This window comes from Coregonus clupeaformis, chromosome 35, assembly GCF_020615455.1.
Source record: "Coregonus clupeaformis isolate EN_2021a chromosome 35, ASM2061545v1, whole genome shotgun sequence".
NCBI classification, from domain to species: domain Eukaryota; kingdom Metazoa; phylum Chordata; class Actinopteri; order Salmoniformes; family Salmonidae; genus Coregonus; species Coregonus clupeaformis.
The window spans coordinates 16,866,504-16,883,780 of record NC_059226.1 but is presented as its reverse complement, the minus strand read 5'-3'; the positions used below and the strand labels follow the sequence as shown (position 1 = coordinate 16,883,780).

The 17,277-nt window shown below is 43.2% G+C and overlaps 1 protein-coding gene across 1 annotated transcript; it reads left to right on the top strand.

Moving 5' to 3' along the window:
• The first annotated feature begins 6,057 nt into the window (after window positions 1-6,057).
• LOC121569627 lies at window positions 6,058-13,694 on the top strand. Its single transcript, XM_041880740.2, has 9 exons — window positions 6,058-6,493; window positions 6,732-7,322; window positions 7,482-7,678; window positions 7,810-8,009; window positions 8,141-8,240; window positions 8,324-8,686; window positions 11,587-11,743; window positions 12,730-12,857; window positions 13,071-13,694. The coding sequence occupies exons 2-9, from the start codon at window positions 6,764-6,766 to the stop codon at window positions 13,440-13,442; spliced, it is 2,076 nt and encodes a 691-aa protein (XP_041736674.1). The 5' UTR covers window positions 6,058-6,493; window positions 6,732-6,763; the 3' UTR covers window positions 13,443-13,694.
• The last annotated feature ends 3,583 nt before the right edge of the window (window positions 13,695-17,277 follow it).

The following is a 17,277-nucleotide window of genomic DNA, read 5'->3' as shown; positions in this document are numbered from 1 at the left end:
GAGCACAACATTTGAGAGAAATAAGCTTTTTGTGCGTATGGAACATTTCTGGGATCTTTTATTTCAGCTCATGAAACCGCACACTTTACATGTTGTGTTTATATTTTTGTTTGTGTATATTTGCTCAACAAAACAGAACTGTATCCTTAGTGTCATGCACAAATATAATCTAATTTACCTCTCATGGAAATATAAAATATTTAAGGCACTACACACTCCAATTCCACCTCTATGTTCCTACTTTCCTCTGACTTAAAGACTTGGCCACCTATCTTCATTTATTCAGTAAACGGTGGCCTTTTGCAATGTGGTGACACTGCAGTATACACCCAAGTCAATCACTAAAACTACAGATTCTTTGTTAACTTTCTTTGTGTATTAATAGCTTGTGAGGCCAACTTGTATATACTATACAGTACCAGTCAAAAGTTTGGACACACCTACTCATTCAAGGGTTTTAATTTATTTTTACTATTTTCTATATTGCAGAATAATAGTGAAGACATCAAAACTATGAAATAGCACATGGAATCATGTAGTAACCAAAAAAGTGTTAAACAAATCAAAATATATTTTATATTTGAGATTATTCAAATAGCCTACCTTTGCCTTGATGACAGAACTCTTAGTATTCTCTCAACCAGCTTCACCTGGAATGCTTTTCCAACAGTCTTGAAGGAGGTCCCACATATGTTGAGCACTTGTTGGCTGATTTTCCTTTACTCTGCCATCCGACTCATCCCAAACCATCTCAATTGGGTTGAGGTCGGGGGATTGTGGAGGCCAGGTCATCTGATGCAGCACTCCATCACTCTCCTTCTTGGTAAAATAGCCCTTACACAGCCTGGAGGTGTGTTGGGTCAATGTCCTGTTGAAAAACAAATGATTTTCCCATTAAACCCAAAACAGATGAGATAGCATATTGCTGCAGAATGCTGTGGTAGCCATGCTGGTTAAGTGTGCCTTGAATTCTAAATAAATCACAGACAGTGTCACCAGCAAAGCATCCCCACACCATAACACCTCCTCCATGCTTTACGGTGGGAAATACACGTGCGGAGATCATCCGTTCACCCACACTGCGTCTCACAAAGACATGGCGGTCGGATCCAGAAATTTCCCAATTTGGACTCCAGACCAAAGGACACATTTCCACCGGACTAATGTCCATTGCTCGTGTTTCTTGGCCCAAGCAGGTCTCTTCTTATTGGTGTCCTTTAGTAGTGGTTTCTTTGCAGCAATTCGACCATGAAGGCCTGATTCACATAGTCCCCTCTGAACAGTTCATGTTGAGATGTGTCTGTGACTTGAACTCATTTATTTGGGCTGCAATTTCTGAGGCTGATAACTCTAATGAACTTATCCTCTGCAGTAGAGGTAACTCTGGGTCTTCCATTTCTGTGGCGGTCCTCATGAGAGCCAGTTTCATCATAGCGCTTGATGGTTTTTGCGACTTCATTGAAGAAACTTTCAAAGTTCTTGACATTTTCCTGATTGACTGACCTTCATGTCTTAAAGTAATGATGGACTGTTGTTTCTCTTTGCTTATTTGAGCTGTTCTTGCCATAATATGAACTTGGTATTTTATCAAATAGGGCTATCTTCTGTATACCCCCCCTACCTTGTCACAATACAACTGATAGGCTCAAACGCATTAAGAAGGAAATAAATTCCACAAATGCACTTTTAAGAAGGCACACCTGTTAATTGAAATGCATTCCAGGTGACTACCTCATGAAGCTGGTTGAGAGAATGCCAAGAGTGTGCAAAGCTGTCATCAAGGCAAAGGGTGGCTATTTGAAGAATCTCAAATATTTTGATTTGTTTAACACTTTTATGGTTACTACATGATTCCTTCTGTGTTATTTCATAGTTTTGATGTCTTCACTATTATTCTACAATGTAAAAATAAAGATTAACCCTTGAATGAGTAGGTGTGTCCAAACTTTAGACTGGTAGTGTAACTGGTCTCCTTGCTATGCCACATGTTATTTTCATCACTACCTTACCCACTGTGACGTCTGTTTTAGGTTCTTACTGAGAATGGTTCCCAGACAACTATACCACTAGCTTTTTGAAAATCATCGGTTTAGGATTGAGATTAAACTGAACCTGCAGCTCTCAGATAAGACTGGTTTGGCAACTTGAAGATATGATTAGATCAAGATAACCTGCATAAAGAAGGACCTTTGAGACTTTATATTACTATGCAGGTAGGTTATGTTATGGCCTTTTCAACCTTTCTATTTTTCTCTCTTTGGTTGTTTCAGATTATCTGTTGAAATTGAACAAATATCAAATGTGTAAGAGTTGACCAGATATATACAGTACCAGTCAAAAGTTTGGACACACCTACTCATTCAAGGGTTTTTCTTTATTTTTTACTATTTTCTACATTGTAAAAGAGGGGGGGGGGGGGGGGGGCAGTGCAAATAGTCTGGGTAGCCATGATTAGTTGTTCAGGAGTCTTATGGCTTGGGGGTAGAAGCTGTTGAGAATCCTTTTGGACCTATACTTGGCGCTCCGGTACCGCTTGCCGTGCGGTAGCAGAGAGAACAGTCTATGACTAGGGTGGCTGGAGTCTGACAATTTTGAGGGCCTTCCTCTGACACCGCCTGGTATAGAGGTCCTGGATGGCAGGAAGCTCGGCCCCAGTGATGTACTAGGCCGTACGCAGTACCCTCTGTAGTGCCTTGCGGTCAGATGCCGAGCAGTTGCCATACCAGGCGGTGATGCAACCAGTCAGGATGCTCTCAATGGTGCAGCTGTATAACTTTTTGAGGATCTGAGGACCCATGCCAAATCTTTTCAGTCTCCTGAGGGGGAATAGGCTTTGTCGTGCCCTCTTCACGACTGTCTTGGTGTGTTTGGACCATGATAGTTTGTTGGTGATGTGGACACCAAGGAACTTGAAGCTCTCAACCTACAGCCCCGTCGATGAGAATGGGGGCGTGCTCAGTCCTCTTTTTTTCCCTGTAGTCCACAATCATCTCCTTTGTCTTGATCACGTTGAGGGAGATGTTGTTATCCTGGCACCACACGGCCAGGTCTCTGACCTCCTCCCTATAGGCTGTCTCATCGTTGTCGGTGATCAGGCCTCCCACTGTTGTGTCGTCAGCAAACTTTTAATGATGGTGTTGGAGTCGTGCCTGGCCATGCAGTCATGGGTGAACAGGGAGTACAGGAGGGGACTGAGCACGCACCCCTGAGGGGCCCTCGTGTTGAGGATCAGCGTGGCAGATGTGTTGTTACCTACCCTTACCACCTGGGGGCGGCCTGTCAGGAAGTCCAGGATCCAGTTGCAGAGGGAGGTGTTTAGTCCCAGGATCCTTAGCTTAGTGATGAGCTTTGAGGGCACTATGGTGTTGAATGCTGAGCTGTAGTCAATGAACAGCATTCTCACGTAGGTGTTCCTCTTGTCCAGGTGGGAAAGGCCAGTGTGGAGTGCAATAGAGATTGCATCATCTGTGGATTTGTTGGGGCGGTATGCAAATTGGAGTGGGTCTAGGGTTTCTGGGATAATGGTGTTGATGTGAGCCATGACCAGCCTTTCAAAGCACTTCATGGCTACAGATGTGAGTGCTACGGGTTGGTAGTCATTCAAGCAAGTCTCTTCTTCTTATTGGTGTCTTTTAGTAGTGGTTTCATTGCAGCAATTCAACCATGAAGGCCTGATTTAACGCAGTGTCCTCTGAACAGTTGATGTTGAGATGTGTCTGTTACTTGAACTCTGTGAAGCATTTATTTGGGCTGCAATCTGAGGTGCAGTTAACTCTAATGACCTTATTCTCTGCAGCAGAGGTAACTCTGGGTCTTCCTTTCCTGTGGCGGTCCTCGTGAGAGCCAGTTTCATCATAGCGCTTGAAGGACTGCACTTGAAGGAACTTTCTTGAAATTTTCCGGATTGACTGACCTTCATGACTTAAAGTAATGATCGACTGTCGTTTCTCTTTGCTTATTTGAGCTGTTCTTGCCATATGGACTTGGTCTTTTACCAAATAGGGCTATCTTCTGTATACCACCCCTACCTTGTCACAACACAACTGATTGGCTTAAACACATTAAGAAGGAAATAAATTCCACAAATTCACTTTTAACAAGGCACACCTGTTAATTGAGATGCATTCCAGGTGACTACCTCATGAAGCTGGTTGAGAGAATGCCAAGAGTGTGCAAAGCTGTTAGAGGGCATTCATGAAAAAACGCAGTGGGACTGGCTTCGAGGTCCAGAGTCGAGTTTGAGGTTTCTACACCTTCTCTGAGGAGAGCACGACTTGAGGAGCCAGAAGGGGGCTCTGTCAGGCTCTGGAAGGAGAACTGGTCATCATCAACAGCGAGAAGGAACAGGTACAGTCTAAAATAGATCATCTTAAAACAAAGATCTTTGCAGACACAGAGTACTAATTTTTCTTTATTTTACTGGGATAGTCACCTGTTGTAGTGTCCTGGGGTAAGGAAATATTTAAACCTCTTCAGCTCTTGAGCATACTATTGTTTTCCAATAACTTTCTTGCAGAGAGGTTTGGCAGCATCGGTGGCTCTTCACTTCACTGGATTGGTCTCACTGATTCATAGAGAGAGTGTACGTGGATCTGGGTGGATCACACTCCCTTAGTGATCCACCGATCGTAAGTAATTTCAAAGATTTTACTGAGTTACAGTTCATATAAGGAAATCAGTCAATTGAAATAAATTCATTTGGCCCTAATCTATGGATTTCACATCACTGGGAATACAGATATGCATCTGTTGATCACAGATACCTAAACAAATTAATAATAGGGTAAGGGCGTGGATCAGAAAACCAGTCAGTATCTGGTGTGACCACCATTTGCCTCATGCAGCGCGACACATCTCCTTCGCATAGAGTTGATCAGGCTGTTGATTGTGGCCTGTGGAATGTTGTCCCACTCCTCTTTAATGGCTTTGCGAAGTTGCTGGATATTGACGGGAACTGGAACACGCGGTCGTACACGTCGATCCAGAGCATCCCAAACATGCTCAATGGGTGACATGTCTGGTGAGTATGCATGCTTCCAGGAATTGTGTACAGGACCTTGTGACATGAGGCCGTGCATTATCATGCTGAAACATGAGGTGATGGCTGCGGCTGAATGGCACAACAATGAGTCTCAGGATCTCGTCACGGTATCTCTGTGCATTCAAATTGACATTGATAAAATGCAATTGTGTTCGTTATCCGTAGCTTATGCCTGCCCATACCATAACCCCACTGCCACCATGGGGCACTCTGTTCACAACGTTGACATCAGAAAACCGCTCGCCCACACAACGCCATGCATGTGGTCTGTGGTTGTGAGGCCGGTTGGCCATACTGCCAAGTTCTCTAAAATGACGTTGTGGGCAGCTTATAGTAGAGAAATTAACATTCAATTCTCTGCCAACAGATCTGGTGGACATTCCTGCAGTCAGCATGCCAATTGCACGTTCCCTCACCACTTGAGACATCTGTGGCATTGTGTGGTGTGACAAAACTGCACATTTTAGAGTGGCCTTTTATTGTCCCCAGCACAAGGTGCACCTGTGTAATGATCATGCTGTATAATCAGCTTCTTGACATGCCACACCTGTCAGGTGGATGGATTATCTTGGCAAAGGTGAAATGCTCACTAACAGGGATGTAAACAAATTTGTGTACAACATTTGAGAGAAATAAGCATTTTATGCTTATTGAAAATGTGTGGGTTCTTTTATTTCAGCTCATGAAACATGGGACCAACACTTTACATGTTGCGTTTATATTTTTGTTCAGTGTATTTTGTCAACTCTTTCAACCCTGTCAGGGGGCTGGTCAGAGGTATTAACTTTTTATATTAATCAATTAAAAGCAAAGGGATCGAGTCTGGGGAAACAATTATCTTAATGACATTTCCTCTCTGCAGTGTCCAGGCAAATGTTCTGTGTAATTTATGACTTCACCTATTTCAATATGAACAATTCATTTGGCTCGATCATTGGCACTAATACTGCTGAATAATTACAGTCAAATCTCTGAACACTGACTGGCTTCACACCGTTCTCTTCTATGACGCTTGTTACCTCTTGCTGATGACGTTTTATTTAGGGGACGATAGCTAACTAGAATCGATAGCTGGCCAGCTACAATGCGTCAAAATGTATATATTAATGTTTTACGCACTGTAGCTTTGGGTTAAAGTTCCAATCCCGCGTAGACTCAAATATTGTTTCAATAATTTGCAGTGAAATGTTGGTGACGTTAACTAGTTGAATTAATCTGTTCATTTCCAGAGATAGCTTGCAGGAAATGATTAGCAAGCTAGCGAGCAATTTTTGTTGCTAGCAATAATAATGGGAACAACAATGGGAAAGGGGATGCCTAGTTAGTTGCACAACTGAATGTATTCAACCGAAATGTGTATTCTGCCTAATATGGTAGTACTAGTTAGTGATCCAGCTTAGCTAGCTATGTTGACATTGTTTTTTGAGCTGCCAAGATAGCTGTAGTTTTAGGGTAAGTAGCTAATATGATTGTTCTTAGTAAAATTAATATTACTCAGTGTGTATCTCTGGTTGAAGCTCCAAGTGAGAGAGGCTTAGAGATGTTGTGGTCATATCAATGATCAGAGAGGAAGAGATGAAGCAATAACTTATACTAGAAAATCTTTGACAATACCCAGTTTTGGTGGGGTTTTTAATAGACTAGCTACATACCATCCCATAGAGCCCTAACCTGTGGTTGGTGTCTAAAGTCACAGAGACAGCCAGGTAGAGCTGTGCCAAGATGGATGTCCAGTTGTCCATCAGCTTCCTGAGGGACAGACTGGGCGGGGCCATTGAGGAGGCAGTGCGTACAGCAGTGGAGTCTGTGCTGTGTGAGACTGTGCGTCTGTTAACCGGACTCCAAGGGGACCAGCAGCAGGGACTCTCCTCAGTGCCCCAGGGGGACCAGGACACCCTGGGACTGAAGCAGAGGTTAGAGGCTCCCAGCGGGGGTGACTGGAGGATGCAGGCTGGGTCTTCAGGGGCATTCTGTAACACAGGACCAAGGGGTAGTGGTGGTGGTGGGCGCGGCAACACTAAGAATCCAATGGGTCAGACCGCTTGCTCGACCACCCAAGCATCACAAAGGACCACCGTGGAGCCCCATCCCCTGGAGGTGGTGGAGGACTGTGCTGGACTGCCTGACCCGTTTGACCTTGTGTCGGCTGGGCCAGTGATGGTGGACTTTGAGGAGGGTCAGGGCATGGGGATCCCAGAGGAGTGGGAGCTGATGAACAGAGTGTACAAGACGGAGCACAATGAAGACATGGCCCTTATTGATGAGGACGGTACCACACACTGTAAGTCCTGACTCAATGTAGTGAAAGATGGCTGTGATGTAGTTTTACAGAGAAAAGAAAGCTTTAGTGAGAACCATTCATGTAAACTCACGAGATCAGGCGGCTTACTAGGCTACCTCTCATGCTCTTCCTCATTGTCTCCTCTCTGCTAATGTTCAGTTGTAGATGACCACAGGCTGCATGAAGGAGACCTGAGGACAGTGGCTGTGCCCCTGGAGGGAGAGATGGCTGCAAAGCCCCAAGACGCATTGCACCCCTGCTTCAGCCCAGCCAACATCAAAACAGAGCGACCTGAGATAGAGAGATGCTGCATGGCTGAGGAGGCCCTTGCGCTGCCTCTGCCTCATCATGCCAATGTGAGTAAAGCACATCTACTCAGTCCTCGAACTCCGACCTCGCAATTTCATAAACAATATTAGGCACTAAATGTTCCCTGGCATATAATGTGAACCTCAATCCTTATCTTATCTAAACCTGTCATTCTCAGAGTGGTGTGGAGGCTGGTGAGTTTGGGCTAGAGCCGGTGGAGGCTGGTCCACAGGACTTTGTAGGTCGCCTGCGCCTGTGGCTGGAGCAGCTGTGTCCTGAGGTGGTCCGGGAGTACGAGAGGGAGGGCTGTCTGTGTGAGCTGTCCCGCAGGAAGCTCATCAAGTTCTCTGTGTCCTTCATCGTGGAGGAGTTTGGATTGTGAGGAGCTGATTGTATGTGTGTTTGGGATGAGAAGGGAAGGGACTGAGAGATCAGAGATTTTTCTCTTATATTTAGACTAAATGTTTTGTGAGTGTTTCTGACATTTAATCTCCTGTCCTTGTCTGCAGCTACCCTACCTCTGCTCAGAAGACCATGTTGGCAGAGCTCATAGTGGAGCTCTTCCCAGGACTCAGGCTCTGTGCACCCTCTGCTGGCATCAATGGCATAGTGCGTTAGTACATTTATTAGTAGTGTAGGATTCACATGATTCTCAGTTACTGAATAGACGATCATTTTCTCTCCCTGTGTAGGAACACTTGTACGACCCTTTGTCCCGTACGGGTTACATTGAGACGCGCCTGCGAAACTCTCGACGCACCCTTGAAGACCACAAGAAGAAGTATGTGCTGAAGAGGCGTCGGCCAGAGCCAGGCCTGGCGGACCCCCCTGGGCCTAGATCGGGGCTTGGGCTCCTGGAGAGCCAGTCCAGCGAGGAGACCCAGAGGTGGGTGGAACTGATGAAGAGAACCAGGCCCCTGACCAGGAACCTGCCTGCCATCCACGGTGCTATGGACCTCACATTCAACGCACGCAGGAGGTGGATCAGCAACACACGGCCTAGTATGAGGGCTGTGTTGGCCGAGTACCCATGTTTTCTTGACGTACCCGCCACGGTGAGTCCAGTCTTCATGGAGAAAGCTACGGATGCTCACTAGTCTAGAAAGGCCACAGATAGACTTGTATTAGGGTCATTCCATGTAATTTCAGCCAGCTATGACACCGACCATAGTCTAGAAAGGCCACAGATAGACTTGTATTAGGGTCATTCCATGTAATTTCAGCCAGCTATGACACCGACCATCTCAAATTATGAAATTGTTTCTGAAGTTAGAAACCGATAAAATTAGCATTCCTGCAACATTATTGTGATTAAATATAATATGATCTGAGAAATAAAGCTAATTGATTGCACCCAAATTGTCCCTTTTAATTTATAGGATGGATATAATATTCAATAACTATAGTACCGAACATCCGATTTGAACCAAACTTTTTTCTAACAATGAGTAAGATACTGTATGAGGAATCAAAGAAATGGTCAAAAGCCACCCACGGATCCCCCCACACCCCACACCAATCCCATCCCAACAGAGTATACAGAATCAGTTCTCTATGGCTGACGAGTAGTATGGAACTGCGGCTCAGAGTATTGTTTCTTCATCCTATGTAATGTGTTCTCAGTGAATTTGGTGTGTCCCCCCTCCCACCTGTTCAGAGAAATTAGTAATTGAAGTTGTTATGTTTATGTCCCATCCTACATCCTGATAGTATCAGCTTCTGACCACTAGATGGTGCTGTTCCTGCTATTAGGTGATAACCCTCCCTCAATGTTAAAGGGATAGTTCACCCAAATTACAAAAATGACACATTGGTTTCCTTACCCTGTAAGCAGTCTATGGACAAGGTATGACAGCAACCCATTGTTTAGTTTTGTTTACCTGGCAAATGTTTCAAATGCTAACTTTTCAGCATTTGTGGCACAAATCCAATGCAAGTCAATGGTACCTATATTAGCATTTTTGTGCTTCATATTCAAATCATCTACAGGTAATTGCCAAAATAAAGGAAATACCAACATAAAGTGTCTTAATAGGGCGTTGGGCCACCATGAGCCAGAACAGCTTCAATGCACCTTGGCATAGATTTTACAAGTGTCTGGAACTCTATTGGAGGTATGCAACACATATTTTTTTACATTTGACATTTTAGTCATTTAGCAGACGCTCTTATCCAGAGCGACTTACAGTTAGTGAGTGCATACATTTTCATACTGTCTAACCATTCTTCCACAATAAATTCCATAATTTTGTGTTTTGTTAATGGTGGTGGAAAACGCTGTCTCAGGCGCCGCTCCAGAATCTCCCATAAGTGTTCAATTGGGTTGAGATCTGGTGACTGAGATGGCCATGGCATATGGTTTACATCGTTTTCATGCTCATCAAACCATTCAGTGACCACTTGTGCCCTGTGGATGGGGGCATTGTCATCCTATGGGGGCATAGCCATGGTAGCCAAAATAATGGCCTGCCCAGCATTTTTATACATGACCCTAAACATGATGGGATGTTAATTGCTTAATTAACTCAGGAACCACACCTGTGTGGAAGCACCTGCTTTCAATAGACTTTATATCCCTCATTTACTCTAGTGTTTCCATTATTCTGGCAGTTACCTGTATTCCTTCCAGTTCTTTGCTGCTAATGACTGGAACGAACTGCAGAAATCTCTGAAGCTGGAGACTCTTATCTCCCTCACTAACTTTAGGCGTCAGTTGTCAGAGCACCTTACCGATCACTGCACCTGTACACAGCCCATCTGTAATTAGCCCACCCAACTACCTCATCCCCATATTGTTATTTATTTTGCTCATTTGCACCCCAGTATTTGCACATCTATCATTCCAGTATTAATACGAAATTGTAACTATTTTGCACTATAGCCTATTTATTGCCTTACCTCCATAACTTACTACATTCGCACACACTGTATATATATTTTCTGTTGTATTTTTGACTTTATGTTTTGTTTACCCCATATGTAACTCTGTTGTTGTTTTTATTGCACTGCTTTGCTTTATCTTGGCCAGGTCGCAGTTGTAAATGAGAACTTGTTCTCAACTGGCTTACCTGGTTAAATAAAGGTGAAATAAAAAAAATAATAAACTTACCTGTATAAGTAACATCATTGAGTTACAAAATAAATGATAAAATACCTTAGGCTGATTTTGAACATGAAGTGTGAAAATGCTAATATAGGTACCATTGACATGAATTTGATTTTTGCCACAAATTATATAAAGTTAGCATTTGAAGCAGTGGCCAACAACCAAAGCATGGGTTGCTGTCATACCTTGTCCATTGACTGCTTACAGGGTAAGGAAACCAATGAAATTTTTTAATTTGGGTGAACTGTCCCTTTTAACATTGAGTTTGGGGGGCGGGGATCTTCAAACAAAACAAAAAAACTAATAGCCGGAACAGCACCATCTAGTGGTCAACCTGGTAATATCAGGACATAGGATGGGACGTAAACATAACTTCAATGACAAATTTCTCTGAACGGGGGAAAAAACATCACCAAATTCACTGAGAACACATTACATAGGATGAAGAAACAATACTCTGAGCCGCAGCTCCATACTACTTGTCAAACACAGAGAACTGATACTATATACTCGTTGTTGGAGTGGGATTGTCGTGGGTGGCTTTTGACTATTCCTTTGGATTCCTCATGTCTAAGTCATTGTTAGAATAACGTTTGGTCCAAATCAGATGTTAGTTACTATATTTATTGAATATTATATGAATCCTATAAATTAAAATGGGAAATTTGGATGAAATCAATTAGCTTCAACAAAATAATGTTGCAGGAATGCTAATTGTATCCGTTTCCAACAACAGAAACGATTTCAGAACAATGAGTCAGTGGGTGTAAAAATACTATTTTTTGAGGTGGAACGACCCATTGGTGACTAAGTGTATTATTGGGATCTGAAAGGTGTTTGTTTGTTCAGATTGACCTGGAGTTTGAGAGGATATTCCCAGGTAAAGGCCACTCCTTCCTGGCCCAGTGGTCATCGTTCGTGTTGCCAAGGGTGTACCAGATTGCAGAGTGCGAGAAACACCCAGACATCTCTGCACTTCTCCAACTGGCTGCCACACAGCAAGGAGGTCAGAGGTTAACTACACTGAATGACAATATAAAGTGTTGGTCCCATGTTTCATGAGCTGAAATAAAAAAATCCCAGACATTTTCCATACACACAAAAAGCTTATTTCTGTCAAATTATGTGCACAAATTTGTTTATATCCCTGTTAGTGAGCATTTCTCCTTTGCCAAGATAATCCATCCACCTGACAGGTGTGGCATATCAAGAAGCTGATTAAACAGCATGATCATTACACAGGTGCACCTTGTGTTGGGGACAATAAAAGGCAACTTTAAAATGTGCAGTTTTGTCACATAACACAATGCCACAGATGTCTCAAGTTTTGAGGGAGCTGACTGCAGGAATGTCTACCAGAGCTGTTGCCAGAGAATTGAATGTTCATTTCTCTACCATAAGCTGCCTATAACGTTGTTTTAGAGAATTTGGCAGTACGTCCAACCGGCCTCACAACCGCAGACCACGTGTAACCACGCCAGCCCAGGACCTCCACGTCCGGCTTCTTCAACTGTGGGATCGTCTGAGGGGAGTTGGGGTGGGGGGGTGTTGAGGAGTATTTCTGTCTGTATTAAAGCCCTTTGTGGGGAAAAACTCATTCTGATTGTCTGGGCCTGGCTCCCCAGTGGGTGGGCCTGGCTGCCAAGTGGGTGTGCCTATGCCCTCCCAGGCCCACCCATGGCTGCACCCCTGCCTAGTCATGTGAAATCCATAGATTAGGGCATAATGAGTTCATTTCAATTGACTTAGTTCCTTATATGAACTGTAATTCAGTAAGATCTTTGAAATTGTTTGCATGTTGTGTTTATATCTGTTCAGTATACATGCAATAGACACTTTACAGTCAACCTCCTAATCAACCATTGACAGACTGACTGAAAATCTGTATGATTTACTCAGTGGTAGTGTAATTGGAGAGTAGATTGCTGTGTTACGTTTTCTTTTTTTTTATGCCAAGTTTCACATATTTGTTCCCCTCTGATTCCTCTGCAGACTCCTACACCCTGACTATGCTGAAGGTCCTGATCTATGTACTACCACCAACAAACACCAGTAGAGCCTCCTTACCCTCCAGGAGCAGTGTCAGGCAGGCCATTCGGTATCTGGTGGACATTGTACCGGTGAGCAACACAGTATTTAAAAAAAATACTTCCTGGTCAGACTGAGCAGTAAACCCAGACATTTCCTCATTGCCATATAGATTAACAATTTGTGAACTATGGGAATTTTAGAAGGAAATTGTTGGCAACTTTAGAAGGAAGGGTAACAATGAAGATAGAAAAATGAATAGAAAAATCTCCTTGAAAGACCTTTCCTCCTTTGTTCCTCTACAGATGGATACCAAGGTGTCCTCCTTATTCTGTGACCCTACCTCCTTGGAGGGCCCAGAGTCTGTCTCCCACGCTCAGCCCTACATAGTTAGCGTGGGGCCCCTGGAGGCCCCTGGCCGGCAGCTTTGCATCGTGTTCCCTGTTGATAGGATGGCAATCCCCCTGCCTCAGGAGGGCCTGAGTAATGCACTGGACAAGCTTTTCAAGCTTCTGCGTGTGTTTGAACTGGGGTACCCAGATCAGCTAGCCTCCTTATATGGCTTCCTGGAGCACCTGTATGGGCTGGAGATGACCCCACAAGGTAACCATGACTCCCCCAGTGGCAAGGGGTCAAAAGTGCTTGAACTTTTATCACGGCTCCACATGCCCTCCTGACAGATGGCGTAGGTCTACACATGAATTGAACTCGCCCCACAGACTTACCTTCTGTTTTTTTGGGCCTATTTTATTCTAGCCATCCTTTACAGAACACATCCTTTACTATGTTCTGGATTTGCCCCAAAATAAAAAGTATGTCAGACTGAACTGAACAATACTGATGGAACACAATGGTGCTCTGGAAAAAATTAAGAAACCACTGCAAATTTTTCTTAAATCAGCATCTCTACATGTATGACAGCCATTCCATTCCAGTGTCTGTTGAATTCCAACACAGGCACACCTCATTCTACTGAACTAGGTACTGATTAGGTGATCACATTAACCAAATCTTATTTAACGAGGAAAAGTATCAAATCCACTGCTGTGGTCATCACTATCCTCTTGCAATAGGACCAGCTGGATGGCAAAAACAGTGCTAATAGTACCTCAAAAGTAATATTAATCAAAAAATAACTATTGACCATGCCAAAAGTGTTGAAAAGGAGTGAGGAAAAGAAGGGTTCAATTCTGCTTTACTGGCAGAGGGATACAGTGAGCGTCAGGTTGCTTCCATCCTTAAAATTTCAAAGACGGCGGTTTATAAGAACAAGGTCAAGCAGCAGACATTGGGGACAACAAAGCTACAGACTGGCAGAGGGCGAAAACGACACTCTACTGACCGGGATGACCGCCAACTCATTCGAATGTCACTCAACAACCGTAGGATGACATCAAGTGACCTACAAAAAGAATGGCAAACGGCAGCTGGGGTGAAGTGCACGGCGAGGACAGTTCGAAACAGGCTCCTAGGGGCAGGGCTGAAGTCGTGCAAAGCTAGAAAAAAAGCCCTTCATCAATGAGAAGCAAAGAAGAGCCAGGCTGAGGTAGCTTAGTGGTTAAGAGCGTTGTGCCAGTAACCGAAAGGTCGCTGGTTCTAATCCCGAGCCGACTAGGTGATTGTCGATGTGCCCTTGAGCAAGGCACTTAACCCTATTGCCGTAAGTGCTCTGGATAAGACGTCTCATATTATAGTAATCTTCTCTGATGAGTCCAATTTTCAGCTTTGCCCAACACCTGGTCATCTAATGGTTAGACGGAGACCTGGAGAGACCTACAAGCCACAGTGTCTCGCACCCACTGTGAAATTTGGTGGAGGATCGGTGATGATCTGGGGATGCTTCAGCAATGCTGGAATCGGGCAGATTTGTCTTTGTGAAGGACGCATGAATCAAGCCACGTACAAGGTTGTCCTGGAAGAAAACGTGCTTCCTTTTGCTCTGACATTGTTCCCCAACTCTGAGGATTGGTTTTTCCAGCAGGACAATATGCCATGCCACGTCAATCAAGGTGTGGATGGAGGACCACCAGATCAAGACCCTGTCATGGCCAGCCCAATCGCCAGACCTGAACATTTACATTTACGTCATTTAGCAGACGCTCTTATCCAGAGCGACTTACAGTTAGTGAGTGCATACCTTTTCATACTGGCCCCCCGTGGGAATCGAACCCACAACCCTGGCGTTGCAAGCGCCATGCTCTACCAACTGAGTTACACAGGACTGTATTGAACCCCATTGAAAACTTCTGGAATCTGATCAAGAGGAAGATGGATGGTCACAAGCCATTAAACAAAGCCGAGCTGCTTGAATTTTTGCGTCAGGAGTGGCATAAAGTCACCCAACATCAATGTGAAAGACTGGTGGAGAGCATGCCAAGACACATGAAAGCTGTGATTGAAAATCTAAGTTAAAACATTACTATTGTGTTGTTTAAAAATGAACATGAACTTATTTTCTTTGCATTATTTGAGGTCTGACAACACTGCATCTCTTTTGTTATTTTGACCAGTTGTCATTTTCTGCAAATAAATGCTTTAAATAACAATATTTTTATTTGGAATTTGGGAGAAATGTAGTTTATAGAATAAAACAAAAATGTTATTTTCACCCAAACACATACCTATAAATAGTAAAACCAGATAAACTTATATTTTTGCAGTGGTCTCTTAATTTCTTCCAGAGCTGTATATTCACTGAATTACACATTGACAATGCAAAAACTTTCATAAAACTAACATACATTTACATTTACATTTATCTTGTATACATTTTCTGTGCGGGGAAATGATACTGTATTTTGTACTTTGAGATACCTTTTCCCTTTTTGCACAATTGCTTTAGTATTTAAGTTGCTCATTATACTGTTATGTGGTTTACTTTAAAATAAATAAAAAATATGAATGTTTTCACTGTCCAATATTTTTATATGTAAAATACTGGTGAAATACATAATGGTAATAACCACATTTATGTAATGCATGATCAAATGATATGTTCTTTGTGAAGTCTGTGTTCAATCAGTGGCAGCGGTCTATGAATTTGATGGCCCAGGTTGAACCTGCCTATGGGCCATCACTTGACCAGGCGAAGCCGGTGAGGGAGGAGGAGTGCCCAGCTCAAATCGAACAACAATCTGCTCCACTCCCTTATGTTGTCAACAAGGCAGCATGATCCATCGTTCAGAAACATACATCTCTTTTCCATAAAATATATTTGAATTGTTAAACTAGTTTTCATTTGGAAGGCAGATAAAACGTTATCAAAAGCAATCACTTTTGCAAGTGAAAACAGAATCCTACTCATTACGCCACGTGCTAACCTACGTAACTTTTTTTTTGGGGCCGACTTATACTGAACAAAAATATAAACTCAATGTGTAAGGTATTGGTCCCATGTTTCATGAGCTGAAATAAAATATTGCAGTATTTTTTCATATGCACAAAAAGCTCATTTATCTCAACTTTTTTGCACATCCCTGTTAGTGAACATCCGGCTTCTTCACCTGTGGGATCGTCTGAGACCAGCCACCTGGACAGCTGATGAAACTGAGGAGTATTTCTGTCTGTAATAAAGCCCTTTTGTGGGGAAAAACTAATTCTGATTGGATGGGCCTGGCTCCCTAGTGGATGGGCCTGGTTCCCAAGTGGGTGGGCCTATGCCCTCCCAGGTCCACCCATGGCTGCACCCCTGCCCAGTCATGTGAAGTCCATATATTAGGGACTACTGAATTTATTTAAATTGACTCATTTCCTTATATGAACTCTAACGCAGTAAAATCGTTGAATGTTGCGTTTATATTTTTGTTCAGTATATTTTTTGCTTTTTAGTGAACCCTTTTCCTAACCTCAACTTAATCATCATAACCTAATACGTGAATTCTAACCTGCTGCGAAAAGTCAATTCTGACGTTAATTCGACTAAAGCTGAGCTTTACGTGCAGCCGGCTCATGCCCGGGAGGCAGCCCGCTTCCAAATGGAATGCAATCACTTTTCACCCGGTGGAAACTACGCCTTCCCCTCATAAAATCTGGGCGAATGATCACAGAGTTTTGTATCAACTGTGGGCGTTGTCTTTACACTACTCAGTAATCCTGATGTTCTTTGGCTGAAAACGACGGACATACGACAACAAATACTTTAATTCAGGGGTGTCAAACTCATTTTAGCTCAGGGGCCACATGGAGGAAAATCTATTCCCAAGTGGGCCGGACCGGAAAAATCATGGTATATATAACTTAAAAACAACAACTTCAGATTGTTTTCTTTGTTTTAATACGATCAACATACAACATAAAGCTGGAGCCTGAGGACAGTGTGTCCAAAATAGTACAAGCACAACATCACTATTAATCATAAAACACGTCAAGTTTATTTGAAAATTCTAAAGAAAAAGAACACACAAACACACAATGCCTCAGTGATTAACAGAACTGTTTCACAGATCACAGAACTATATCAGGGTGTCATTTCTCAGGCAGAAATGTAGATAAAAATAATGAAATCCTGTTCCC